Source organism: Perissodus microlepis, chromosome 7 (genome assembly GCF_051167445.1).
Source record: "Perissodus microlepis isolate ML-2025 ecotype Zambia chromosome 7, ASM5116744v1, whole genome shotgun sequence".
Taxonomy (NCBI): domain Eukaryota; kingdom Metazoa; phylum Chordata; class Actinopteri; order Cichliformes; family Cichlidae; genus Perissodus; species Perissodus microlepis.
In genome coordinates, this window is record NC_140467.1 from 2,599,848 (window position 1) to 2,614,587 (window position 14,740).

The 14,740-nt window shown below is 41.8% G+C and overlaps 1 protein-coding gene across 1 annotated transcript in view; it reads right to left on the reverse strand.

Moving 5' to 3' along the window:
- cecr2 (CECR2 histone acetyl-lysine reader) overlaps positions 1–11,886 on the reverse strand; it is a 32,461-nt gene extending 20,575 nt beyond the window's left edge. The window contains exon 1 of the mRNA XM_084932776.1: positions 11,474–11,886. Within this exon, the coding sequence (XP_084788902.1) occupies positions 11,474–11,593 (120 nt within the window). The 5' untranslated portion in view covers positions 11,594–11,886. The remainder of the gene's footprint in view (positions 1–11,473) is intronic.
- Positions 11,887–14,740: the final 2,854 nt, after the last annotated feature.

Consider the following 14,740-nt stretch of genomic DNA (forward strand, 5'->3'; position numbering starts at 1 on the left):
CAAACATGTACTTTGACTGCCTAGCATTAATGATCAATGGGGCCGAACGATAAAAAAGCTGAATAATTGATAAGATATAATTTAGCTATAATTTGCATAAATCAAGGTGAGCTGTCAGATTTATCGGCAAGATACTGCTGTGAAAAACCGGCTTTTCATTTCAGATACTGGGACAAAGATTGGAGGGTGAGTCAAGGTTTAGTCAAAAGGTGTGTGTCATCACTTCACTCCCTCTGTAGGCCTGGCTTGCAATCAGCAATTCGCCCTGAAGGTATTTGCCACTTCTTTCACCAGACTCCCCTGCTGTTTCTCTCTCTGCTCCTCTCACTGGCTTAACCTCTTATTCCTCTTTCACACCATTTTCCTCCCCCTGCCCTGCTGCCCAGTGTCTACGAGGGCCTCTGAGGCATTCTATTATTCCCCTGACAACACCCTTGCTCCACTCTCCACCCCACATTTTCCTTTCTCCATCTTCCTTATCTGTCCTCTCCCTCCGCACATTATCCACACCCAAACCAGTTGTTGGCGTCACTGGAGCTGAGGGCAGAATAGCAAAGTAGAACTCAATTGGCAGGTATTCTCCGCACTACGTTATCAGTGAGATGGACCGGCCACATCCACTAAAACAACTTAAACTGTTTGGGTCACTGCTTTGTCTATTCAGAGCAGCAGACAAGTGCGAAAAGTAACACCCATGGTGACAATGTGGCTAACCACTTGTTCTTTCCAAAAGGCCCAATCACACATAATGAGTCTTCATTAACATTTGCAGAATAAAATGCCTACATTCTCACAGTTCTGTTATTCAGCCCAGTTGACACTATTACTTCTGAATCTCATTTTTATATACATGTACAAATTATTGTGTCTAAAAAGGTTCCAGTTACTACTCACAGCATGCCTGCCAAGATATGACTAAAGTCAGAACACCAGCAAAGCTTACAGATACAAACAAATGATTGTTTATTCTTCTTCTGTAAAAAAGAAATTCAATTTTGCTGCCTTATTGAAACTTCTAAACTTATTATTCCATCATTTACACCAAGCTAAATTACTGCATTTTAATGAGACTGACTATAAAAATAGATTAATGATTGTATGTTTTGGCTCTAAGTATCTAACTATTTACAAATGTCCATTCATCTGTGATAAGAACTTTCAGAATCTTTGTCCGTCTCATGCAGATAACGGTAAAAAGGTATCTTTTTTTATGCTTATGGCCAAGTAAGAAGTGGCAATATAGACATCTCAGGGGAAAGGTTATTAAAGCTACACCTATTTAACTGCCAAAATACCCCAGAATTTACAGTCACTTCACTGATAAAACCTACTAATACTCGCAATGTCTTTAACAATGTGATTTATACAGGTAACTCCTTATTCAAGAAGAAACAATGACAATAATGTGCTGTATCTGACTATATCCGACTGTATCTGACTATATCCGACTGTATCTGCCTGAGTCAACAAGTTTCAGTCATTTCTTAATTTCCTCCTCCTCCAAACTTTGTCTAAACATAGACCACAGGCCTGGTTTGGTAACCACGCATCTGTATTAGGGCTGGATTTTGACAAAGAACTTTATACAAATGCCTCCTAGAGACGGTAAAAATAAACACTAAATTTGCAAAACACAAAAGATAAGGAGACATATATGGACAAACCAGGACAAAGCTTGATTTACGCTCGATTAAGACTTCTGCAGGAAATAACTTATGTAGTAACTGAAAAACTCCTTCTATCCTTCCACGCCACTCAAGTCGTGGTGGTATGAGTCGCCCCAACATCTCGGGAGGTGCACATCGTGCTACGTAGAAGGTTGTAGCATAGGATTAAAATGGGATTCTGGTTATGGTGCAAGTTACAACGTAGCTCTGACGCAGAAGCATAATTTTCATGTTAGAAGTTAAATCTTACCCCATCTCTCCAGCTAGTACTGATCCAAAATACATTTGTGTGTTAACAGTTTACTGAGATGTAGACTGATACTCTCCCAGCTGTATTTAGTACTAAAGGAGGCAGACACGTTCTATCCAGTCACAGCTGTCTCATAAGAGTGGGTCCATCATGGACTGACTGTGTATTCAATAAACCTGCATTACGTGCGGGCACATCTGCTGTTATAAGGGTTACAATGATACCACTGGGACAAAACACAGTCTGACTCTTTGATATGAGAATCAAAGTGGTAAATGTTATGAGACATGAATCAACTGAAAGGAGGAGAAGACCTGACTTTCTGAAAGAAACACTATCAAGGCTAAAAGCAGCCAACAGATTTCAATGCAAAGCAGAAAAGCTGCATATCCAGTTAGAAGTGAAATGTGCTTTTGTCAGTGGATGCTAACGGACCCATCATGTGCCCCAGTCCATATCTGCACAGAGAGAAAACCTGAGATAAAATGTGTGCCTGTGTGTCTCTGGCCAGTACAACCTGTAGAGTACGTGAAAAAGAAGGGGTTTAGATAAGAGGTGCAGTGGCATTTTGTATCAGCGGCTCCAAGGTTAAAGCAGATCCTCAAAGCCTTTAATATCTGGAGGTTGGCCTCTCTGGCTACCCTCACAGCAGACACTTTCCATGCCACTGCCGTTAACAGCTCCTCCGGGGTCTATATCACCAACAGTTGGAGGACGTGTGCATGGCTAGCTGGAGGGGGAAGGGATGTCTGTTTGTTGTGTAAAGGCTCCTCTCTTCCTCTCCTATACTTCTTTCTTCATTTCTTCCTCCACCACCCCCCTCCCACTTTCAGCTTACACATGGCTCCTCCAGGAGCCATCATCTGACAACACCCTCCACCCCCGCACGTAACCACCTCCTGCCACATGACAAACATGAACACATAGCCGTAACACCACAGGAAAACGCCCTCACATCCTCAGGATGTACGGTTCATCTGATCACAGGAAAGCATCAACAACTTTTTGTTGGTGCCAAATGCATTTGACTAATTCATCAAAACAAGAACTTATATATATATATATATATATATATATATATATATATATATATATATATATATATATATATATATATATATATATATATATATATATATATATATATAGAAAACAGATGTTTCAAACACACACAAATAAAATAAAAATCTCACATGTGTAGGGAGCCTAAAAAGATTATGTGAAATCTGCACTGCTAATTCACATAAATGTCAATTATGTGAATTAAAGATCAACTTTGGATCAATTCATTTTACTTAAGGAGATGTACATCTTTGAAAACATAATCTGGGCATGTTTTAAGGTGGGATGGCTGCTGAGTGTAGCACTGCCTTTAAATGGAACATTTCACAGGATAAGATGCGACACAGCACAGGGTCTTATAGCTCTTACAGTTATGCCAGGGTCCCGACTTTCACAAACAGCGATGCAAAAGCTCCCAGGGCCGTGTTCAAACCAACATTAGCCCCTGTGTGAAGGAACCCACCCCCCTAATTCATTTGAATGCTCTGTCGAGGCATCAGAATTGCTGGGGGAGAACAGCAGGCCTTCCAGTAAACACGTTGAACCAGGCCACGCTTTTGCTGTTACAAAATGAAACATCCACCAGTAACTCGCTGGACCGGTTATTCAAATAAAATGTAACCCTACCCTGATAAACAGCCCTCTTCTTTGTGCCAGCACAGCTCTAAAATACTTCCACTCCAACTATTGGAGCAATATTATTAGATACGTAGGATATGTTCTGAATTTGTTTTGCAGCTTGATACACTAGTGATTCTGCGACATCTGTCCAGGTACCAGGGATCCTTTAACTCTCATACCAATACTAGTTTCATGTTTCCTAGCCACCTCTTAAACAATTGTCAACATTACTGCATTGCTCAAATTTGTTGACACAAACATTCTCAAAACTGCCTGTATGGTTTTTCTACTACGGTAGCTGACTCCAGGATGTCATTGTGCCATTTTCTCACACAAACACACTCTCACACCTGATGAGAGCCACGCTGTCTGTAAAAACTGCCTCTAGGTCGTCTCCTTATCTGCTGACTTGAGTAACACCATCTCACTGGATGAGAACTTCTTATCATGTTGTTTCTTCGACACTTCTGATGTCTGCTTCACAACCGGCTGCAAAGACGCTGAGTGAAAATGCAAACTGAAGGGATGCTGTCCTGACTAGAGACAGAGGGAGGGAACCATGGGGTGCTGCAACAATGGAACTGTGAGGAAAAAACAGTATATGTGCCCTTCTACCTCCCCCTCTGTGCACATAGTCCCCATGTGAAACCATCTGATGCATGTACTGCTGCTCTCACTTGTCAATCACAACTGGGGGAGGGGCAGCAGACTATTACAAAGCCCCCCCCCACACACACACACACACACACTGCATGGAAGAGAGGGCATTAAAAAGACATGCAAAAAGGTTCTTGATGTCACAGCAGCAGTTGCGGAGTGTGAAAACTCTTTAAGGGGTTACGATCTAGAAAGGAAGTTATCAGAGGCTGGCGTCTGCAAGGCAATAAGCGAGGTTGAGCTGGGATGTTTCCGTGGGTGGGACAGTAGCAAAGAAAGGCAATGGGATGCCAGGGATGACTGATCAGTATAGCTGTGGGAAGAGAATGGATCATTGTTAATGTGTGCAGGGATCCAATCTCCTGCCAGGAAATGACCAAAGAGGTAAAGCAGCCCAAGGTTGAAGGTAAACGTCAGGGATTCCCATCCCATTTGCTAGTAATGTCCTGCCATCTTCACAACAGCCATACTTGGCCCTCACATCACAACCTCTAACAGAGGCCAGGCCGGTATTATCCTAAATGGCTGCTATCTGCAGTTATAATGCAGGACAAGTGGGGAGCAGGAGAGCGTCTCACTCTGAAGTTGGGCCATGATGGAGCACTTAAGCCTTGATCCTACTCCCCCTGTTAATCCATTTGCTTTCTAGACAACAGAAACAAGGGCATGCTCACAGACAGTCTGCTCTCACTTATTTACCAGATCTAATGGGACGAAATCTTTTATAGTCATACAGGAGGCTATTACAAAAAACAGAAGCCCCCCTCCCTCAGAAAGGCTACAGCAGCAGCGACAAGCACCCAGAGAAGAGCCCTCTGGGGGGAAGGGAGAGAAAGAACCACCATCTGGGGTTTAGTCATGGTGATGCCAGGGGTTCATGCACAGTGACAGGCAAGGCAGACTGGGCCTCCAAAAACGAATAACACAGAGGAACTGTTGTTACGTATAAGGTAAGGGGACAAGTGGCAGTTAATTATATTAAAATGTGTATAATTCATGATTTACATAAAAATCAAACAAAAGAGGGTTTTTTCAGTTCTTTAAATTAGGACTGAAGTTGGGTGTCAGTGTATTAGGACATATAAGATGTCACCAACTCCGTGAAATGTGGACAGTGAGACCGTTTCGAAACAGGATTGGGGCAATGGGCAGCAGGAGAAACTAAACATTTTTCATTTCAACACTGAATATGTTGATCCAATCTTTTCAGGGGGACGTTGACTGTATTGCACTGAGCTAACCAAGAATAGTTTTCCATTGTTGTCCAAAACGTGAGCAGCGTGTCATGGTGGCAACTGTCTAAGCCAAGCCCTTGAGGATGTTTGTTGTTTTTTTTTTTTTTTTGTTTTATGGTTGCTGAGAATGGACAAATATTTAACTTTGCACAAAGCGCTGCACTTGTCACAGTTACTTTTTAGCCAGGTGCCCACAACATTATATTACAACATTATAAAAACTAATATAATATAATCTAAACATAATTACACACAAGAAACAAACAAACTCAGCAGAGATACGTGTCATTTCCCTGCATGTATTCTAATGTTGTTTGATAATGACATCAGCAGGTGCTCAGAACATCATATATTTAAAGGGAAATTTATCAGAGAGATCAAAATGTCAGATATTGCCATTATAAAATGCACTTCCCTCCCAGAAGGTGGCGGTGTTCAAAAGGACTTTTATTAGTATGACCTCCCGTATGCTGTCAACTAGGAGAAGAAAAAAAACTTCCGATGTACAGGCCTTTAAGGAGCTACATAGCACTTCCAGAACTCTCAATAGAAATCAACAGTGAATCGTGTAATGCCAGTGGCAGCTGTAGTTCCGGCCCTGCCCTGAAAGAACCAATCATTAGCTGAATCAGGAAGCATAAGTTAACGGTGTTTCTCCACCGATGAAAGCTTACAGTTAGTTAGAACTTTTTGGCTAACCGTATCCGTTATGCAATTTAGCATACTATTTGAAATGACAAATCAGCACTCTTCATTGAGCAAGAAATGGAGCTGCAATGCTGTGACACTTTTGAGTATTTGTGGTAGATGTATAACATGAAGTCATTATATTCCAGGTTTGAAACTGCAGGTACTCTCGTATATTGCTGGCACACAAAAACTGCATTTGAGGTGTTACAAAGATGGCTATGAAGTGGGAATAATTTTGGTTTCAGTCACTATTACAGAGTGGTTCCACTCTCTGCCATGTGTATTTTGCCCTGTTTCAGGATTTTGCTGATATTTGTGAGTCCTTAAATTGATGATATATGATTATTATTTCTTATATTGATACAATGATTGGCATAGGAGGAATCAATGACACTGAAGGGACCAATCACAGTAGCTGCAGGCTGCACTGATGCGATGCATTGTTACATTTCAAGGGAGGTCGTCAGAGTACAACGTAGGGTTTCAAGTGGGATGCAGTTGTGATATAACTACGCAGTAGCTGAAGCATAAATTCCCAGTGAGGCTTTTACTATTGTTTGGAAATATTGCCCCTAAAGATAAAAGTAATATTCAGTGCCTCAGATGCTGTTAGCGCACAGGGACTATTGTTTTTGATCTTACAATAAACCAACAGCTGCACAACCATCTCAAGTGATAATTTGAGATGAGCAGAAAAGCTCAACAGCTTTTTCACCACAGTAGCGATGAAATATTTGAGTTTTGCAAATTTCTGAAGTGACAATACAATTTTTACTGAAAAGTAAAACAACACTACCACCGAATGATCCACACTACTAAAAAGCTGCACTCGCTGCCCATACTGCTCATTCTTCTTTAACCATGTCAAACAGGATCTGTAGTGTACAGACGTCCAGCAAAAGAGATTGGCTACCCTAACTAGACGTGTTTTCGTTGTTTGAGATGAAAAGGGATTGCAGAGGAGCTCTTATCATAGTGTGGGATATTGAAACTGCCTAAAAACATCTCAAGACTTATTGTTAGATTTGTCAACCCACTCCTGGGCAATCTCGTTTTCCTCCTATTACTCATCAAAGTAGATGAAAGACTCGTTTAAGTTGTTTTCACACCAGCTATTAACTACGATGAAATACAACATCTCTAAATCTACATCTCAGTTAGAAGATGACAGGCAGCTAATGAAGACACATGGAACAAATGCATGATGATGTGCCAAACAGGCTGCCAGCAGAGCACCGACTTACATGAAGCCAGGGACAGAGGTCCTTGGCATGAAGGGCACATCATTGAGGACTGAGCAACAGAAGACTACACTGTGTGTTGGCTGTGGGATTTCAGGAATCATTTATCAGATAAACAGCCAAGGAACCTTTCACAAGCCGCAACACAAAAAGACATGAAAAGAGGACGGCTACTCATACTAAAACACAAGTTGCTTCCTCACCTCTAAGACTCTTCTTCAGTGTATTCTCCATCTCTCATCCACACACATGCACTGCATTCCCGGTTTGCTGACTGTAGTCTCGAGGAAAGTGGAAACCAGCGACAGTGAAGTGTATCAGTGCTGGAACAATGTGCAAGGGGCCGTTCTGTAAGGCTAGCCAAGGAGACTGGGAGTGCTCCATTATCACTGACCAGCACCATAGAAAGAATAGAGCTGCCACAACAGTACCACAGCAGCGAACTGGATCACACAGTTTGTCAATATCCATTTTGGTGGTAGTCTCATATTGCTTTAAACACTGTGGTCTCACATGTGGCAGCCTTAACAAAAGTATCCATTATGAGAAAAAGAAACAGGTGTTTGTGGAGGAGGCGGGATTTGTGGCCTGTCTGATCACCACAGTGGATAGCGTTGGAAATCCACTCTTTTTGATGTTATATTCACACGCTGTTTGCCATACTCAAAGTGACTTCGGATGAGATGTGAGTAACAAAGTGAACTCGTGTTTTTAATTCTCATTCCTTAACTTTCTGCGATGCCTTTCATATTTGCAAACCAACACAGCTCTAATAATCTGGCAGAAAATCAGGGTAAGGCCGACAATGTGCCACAGACACCCACGTTTTTGCTAGGAATTCTCAGATTCATCGGTGATTTGTATGGAACTCCACTGTAAAATGCATGTTTTTTCAAGCCGTTTTCAGAGCTGCTTGAGGTCCTCTGCAGCATCAACACTGACCACTGCTCTCTAGAGGATGGCAAAAATGGACACTGGTCAATAACAGCCAATTAAACATGCCACCTCCACAAGAGAAGACAGAATGCCAACGTTAAATCACTCAGTGGGCCCCACTCTATCATGACCAATGACAGCCACTTCTGGCACCCTACCCTGCCCCCTATTCCCCCCTTAATTCAACCTGTACAAGCTAACTGATATTAGCCAATAAATCGTTTTCAGTCACCTCCCCTTATGAAGCACCTCTTGGAAGACAAAAGAAAATGAACCTCAAGTCAAAGGAATTAATTGGAGGCCAAAATTATCCTGATTATTAAATGTGGCGCAAAATGCCTCGTTGATTTTTACTAACGTTGACTAAACAAGTTTAAAACAAACAAGAAAAAGCAAAGGTAAATGACAGTAACCCTAAACTGCTGCATTCATGGGAGTGCCCGGGTCAGCTTGTCTTGTTGCTGCTATGTGGCATTAAAGCAAAACAAACACGTCAGCCAAACAGTTTCTTCTTCTTTCTACATTGCAAAGTCCTCAGAAAGTAAACATGCTGGATCCAAATGTCCAGACTCAAAGCCAGGGTGGATATTTGCAAACCCACAGTAACAAAACAGCATACATCAGCCCGACAGAGGGCTGTGTCAGCTGATTGCTCATTATCATAATATCCAAAGTGCAGGGATTTGCAAGGAGTCTTCTGGTTGGTATCGGCACTGTAAAAGATTATTTGAATGTTGTGGTCTGAACTGCTTAATTTTTACAACTTATTAACTCTGGTGCCTGGCTGTTCACATGCTCTTACCTCTGTGCACACAGCAAGGTGTACACAGAGGTAAGAGCAAAGCTCCAAAGACTGAACACTTGTTGCAAAGATAAGAGGTGGTGTATTTTTTACCAAAAAGACAAGTTGCAAGCGCCTGAAGTGCGTCGAATATTTGAGATATTGTAAAATTATTTTTGAAAGCTCACCATCTTGGTCAGCTACTATAACAGCACAAGAAACCCTTTCATTTCAATACGTGCAAATACTAAACATCACCCAACCCAACTAGAGCATTTGCAGTAATAAAGATTTAAATGAAGAGCATAAATTTACCTGGCAAATTTTTTGAATGGACGTGATTTACTCATTACTTTGAATATAAATGTAATGAAAGCCCCAATAAAACACAAGCAGCCAGATCACAAGATATACACCACCTGCTTCATTTAACTCACAAATAAACTACAGATAAAAGAAAAAAAATATTCACTTCAAGGAAAAAAAGTCTTTTGTATATCTTGTTTTGGGCACAAAGTCAGCAAATGTTAAAAAAAATATTTTGACAGGTGATTCTATATATGGAATCATCTCCTACGGATCAGTGAAATATAAGGTAATTCCCATAATATTTCAAAATAACTGCACAAATCAGTGCCTAGGTAGATGCATTTCAAGATGGCTGCAAAGTGGGAAAGCCTGCTACCAGAGGGATTTTGACAACATTTGACTATGTGGGCTCTACTTGCATTTTCCCCACCTAAAACGGTTTCTTTTGAAGTTTTGGTGGGAGGGGGGTATTACCACTGTTGCTAATGTTGCTCATTTCCCCTTGAAAGACACGTACTTTCCACTAGCTTTCAATAAAAGTTATAAGCTTAAGTAACTACTTAGCTCTTATTGTAAATTCCCCAGTGGATCATTATAACGAGAACCAAAAGAGTTGTGACCTTGGACACTTCTGTGCCCAATTAAGATGTCAAAGTGTAAGACTACTACATCAATCTCAATATTTCCCCGAAATCCGGCTGAGTAATGGAGCCAAACACGTGATCTGCTTAAGTTATCCTTTTAAAACAGGAATACATCATTGAAACATTACTTTGAAATCAAGCCCATCGGGCCTTTAAGGAGATCAACTTTCATGTAAACTAGGCGCAATGCTAGTCCCCCATCTGGCTGCCACTTCGTTCAACAACAAAGACGATGTCTACGTGATTCTCCAGAAGGGGGTGGGGATGACTGAGTGATGGAGACTGTTGATGCGCGATGTTGACCTCGCCGGTTTCTTTAAAGTGCAATTACCGCTCGACTAATTAAACAATCTCCATGATCTCTGTCGTAAATGTTGCACATGTTAGGCGTCGTGAACTACGCTTTCCTATCGACACATTTCAAGGAAAAAGGGGGGTGGGAGGCCAAATCGAGTGATGAAGTTGAATTATGTAATCACGGTGTAATAAATATAGTTTATTCTGCGACAGAACAGTTAGTAGGTGGACTATTTACTCCACTAACTTGCCCTAGACAATTAATAACCTTAGAAAATCGTTAAACCCCTCGCTTCTTGCAACAAAACAGGACTTGGGCGAGCAAACAATGACTGAACAGCATCTGCGTCCCCTGGCTACACAAGCCAGATGGCCTCCAAGACAATAAACTCAAACCTCACACCATGAACTTAACTTTATCTGACAGAAAAGGGAAACCAAAACACAGCGGCGCCGTACAGTTACTTAGCTCTTTCACTCACAATAAAATAAAATATTCACACAAGTAAAACCAACATAATTCTAATTGGCTGAAATATTCCCGTCACGTATCCTTGACCACTTTTCTAACTATATTTCCTAATTTTCCCGACCGTTCCTTAGTACCTTTAATTTAATTTAAATGACCTGAGGCACGGTTGCTCTGCAACATAAACACGGGCCTCGGGCCAAATAAAAACAAACGAGAGGCACATGGTTCAAGAGGACGTCTATCTAAAGTTTATCGAACATCTGAGCATCCTTGGATATAGACAAACACGTACAAGTCACTGTAAATACTGGACCACAAGCCGTGTCGTCAATGCTATATTCCGCTTAAAGTTTAACTCTGAAGAACAACGGCAACGGGCAAAGCAAATACAGCTAGCTTGAGCTCTGCTAACGAGCTCGCTGGCTCGTTACTTTAACAGGATTGCCTCAGTGTGAGAAGTTCAGAGAACATGCTAAGCTGGTTACCCAAATACTAAGTTACACAAAGTGCGCTCGCACCAGCACGTACGCAAAAAAGCTGACACAAACAACTTCTCATTTCCGCAATGAAACCCATTGGTGATACTACCAGCAATCACAATTCTTGTTTACCTCTATTTCAAAGTCTGGAAGGTTGAATGCTGTCCTGAACAGCGAGCAGAAGTGGGCTATGGCGGGGACTTCCCACCAAGACTGGATCTCTTCCACAGAAACGGTACATCCCTGGGACATTTTCGGGCTGAAGAAATTCTGTAACGTTTATTTCTCACATTAGAAAGTAGATTCTTCCGCGACGTATAGTGCCTCCGTAACATTAAAAACATGAAAAAAGTTGGTGTCGCCGTCCTGTTGGGACAGTTGCCATTGCGACCCGGAGAGCGCTACAATCTGTTTCAATCAGAGTCTCACCGGAGCTGAACAGATGGGAAGGGCGATACCACTGCAAGACGAATAGGGGGGTCCGACTACTTAGGTCGATATGTTAAACTTTCTGTGAACATAAGTAGTAGCTACAGTGGCGAGCATATTTGCCTCTTTTGATAATAGCCTGTAACTGTTAAACCTCTTTTCAATTGTGTTTGACTGTTCGGTTTAATAGTAATCTCCCACAGTAAATAGTCCCCAACGGATTGATAATGGCCTCGCCGTTTAAAGGGAACCATTGTAAATGGTGAATAACTGAAAACTAAAACATTAAAACCAGGTATGGCCCTACAGCTTAAGTTCGTTTATGTAATGTCTTGCTGTAGGTTTTAATTGAGTCCGTCGATATTACTTTAGGTAAAAATACCTGACTGAAAGCTTTTTTTCCCCTATTGTGAAACGAACACCCCTTTCACTTACAGCAGTCCGAAACTGTCGTTCAGTTTATTACTCAAGCACAAGTTTCAGGTACATCGAGATTTTGTAAACACTTTAAGGGAAGTTTACTACACAAGGACTCCCTCTATCGTAATATTAGAGAAGTGCATGCTATGGCACAGCGGAGGCGCTGAGCGCACTCAGAGCAAGTTCATTTTATTCTGATGTCTAGTGTTTATTTGTGTGTGTGTTTTACTTTTATTTTTGCAAGACCATTTGATGCGTAAAGCATGCGTAGGAAACCAGCATACATTTTCAGGCATTACCGTACACTAAACTGCGAGATTTAACATAGTGGTCCCGTGTGCAGGCCCACTCTTTGGTCTGAAGGTGGTGCTCCTGAATTTAAAAAATGGGGAACATATATACAGACTTTACATGAACGTAAATGGATACATAATACATAATACATCACACTTTCTATTCTGTAATGCGTGCACTAATTAAATGCAATAGCAAGCATTTTCCATAAACAGTGGCAGTGGACAGTAATTTAAATATCCTTACCTTATCTCCCCACCAGCCTACCAGTTTAAGTTCAAGCCCCTAAAGCCCATCTTCTTTTTCTAAAGACAATCAGTGTGGTGCCAGTCTTTGCAATGAACAACTGACATTGACTGAAGTTTACAAAAGTTTTTCATGCTAACATAATACCTAAAGAAGCATTGTAGTAAAGTAAATCTCCAAAAGTTGATTCTGTTCATCTGGGCGTAGCGTTTTGTGGGAGAAACGTTTGAATCGAGGAGGGGGCCTAAGGGTACATCTTTCGCTATCTTACAATGCTGTGATTGCCATTCCCCAACTCTCTGTGAATGGTACTCATGGCCATTGATCAGTGGGCTTTGATCAGTGGTTGTTGATCAATGGTCATGAGAATTTGCATAATTATGATTAAGGAACTGACCTCCCAGCCCATTGTTCCTTCAGTGGGCTGGTTTCAGTCATTATGCAAATTTACTGTTTATAAGATTTGGGGAAACCTGCAGTCAGCTGAGACTGAAGACGTCACTTGGATGAGTGAGAAAACATTTCTCCCACAACACGCTACGTCCAGATGAACAGAATCAACTTTTGGAGATACCAACACCACACACAAACTGAGTAACATGGAGTTTTACAGGCCAAGGTTAAAAGAACAGAACAGTCACTTGTCATCACACTGCAATATATTGTGCTGTGAAGTGAAACCAACTAACCATCCAATTCACAAACATAAGATTATATTATTAATGGGGCTACATAGCTGTTAAGGCACAATTTGGTTACAACTGCTGCACATCCCTCAATAAATAGGGCAGATTTTCATTGAAGACTCAAGACTAGTCTTTCGATAGCCCTCGGGGAAATAAATAAGCTGATATAGGCTGGATCTTTTTAGCTCTTTGGGGGTAATAAAGTGGTATAATGAGACAGCAGTACTCTGAAGAAATTGATGAGTCTAAGACAATGGTTAGGCAGTGTCAGGGCTCAAAATCTCCCAGCAAAGGGTTGGATTTTAAGAAGAGTTGAGCACATTTATTCACTTCACCTGTTCTCAGTGTGTCTGATCAACGTACACTGATGGTGCTGTAGTTCTAATCTCCAGTTCACCTAACTTGCATAAGTTTGGGGGTAAAAGGGAATCAAAAGGCTATAAAAACCACATGAAACATAGTGATTCCTACTTTTTCTGTTTGCTTTGTTGCTGGGAGGGGGCAAGGAAGAACATCAATACTGAGATGTAAGTAAACATATTTACTCACCCTTTGCAGCAAATATTTCCATGCCTTGTATGCATATAAAGGGGAAAATTCTAGTGCCTCTACCTACAAAGTGGAAGCACTGCACATTCACACAGGCGGTGTCACAGTCTGGCTGGCAGACCGTGGGGATATGGGGAATGAGGACCCAGGCGCGGTGCTCTGTGTATAAACAGTGCGTTTATTTACAGTGATGGAAAAACATGACAATAAATCCCGTGCTCTCCCGACTCCCGTGACGTGTCCTCTTCCCAGTGTTAGTGCTCCTGTCTCCGCTTCTCCGTGATGAGCACCCTGTGCTCGCTGCCCTCTCATCTCCCGCTACTCCTGGGGACATAAGAGAGAGGCAGCTGTCAGACACACAATAATGCAGGAGACTCAAACTAAGAACTGGTCGAGAGACTAACGTGAAGCCACGCAATGATCCAGCGTCGGAGAGAGCTCCACCACACTCTCAAGTAGCTCCTCCGACAGGCCTGATCAGCTGCAGGTGTGTCAAGGTCTTCAGGTGTGGCCAATCACCCTGGCAGGTGATTGGCCACACACACACACCTACATGCACATATGTCTACAAGCAGGGAGAACGAGGGACAGCAATACAAAATACATACATTAGAATATTAGTCCATAACTGCTCAGGGTCCCTGGGAAGCTCAGACCCAGGACCCTGACAGGTGGTTTCAGCTTCCGTGGTTGATTAGACTTCCAGTCAGAAGTAAGCTGGTTAACTTAACAATCCATAGAAGCTTTCAATGTAGGTAAAATAAGCAAAACCCCT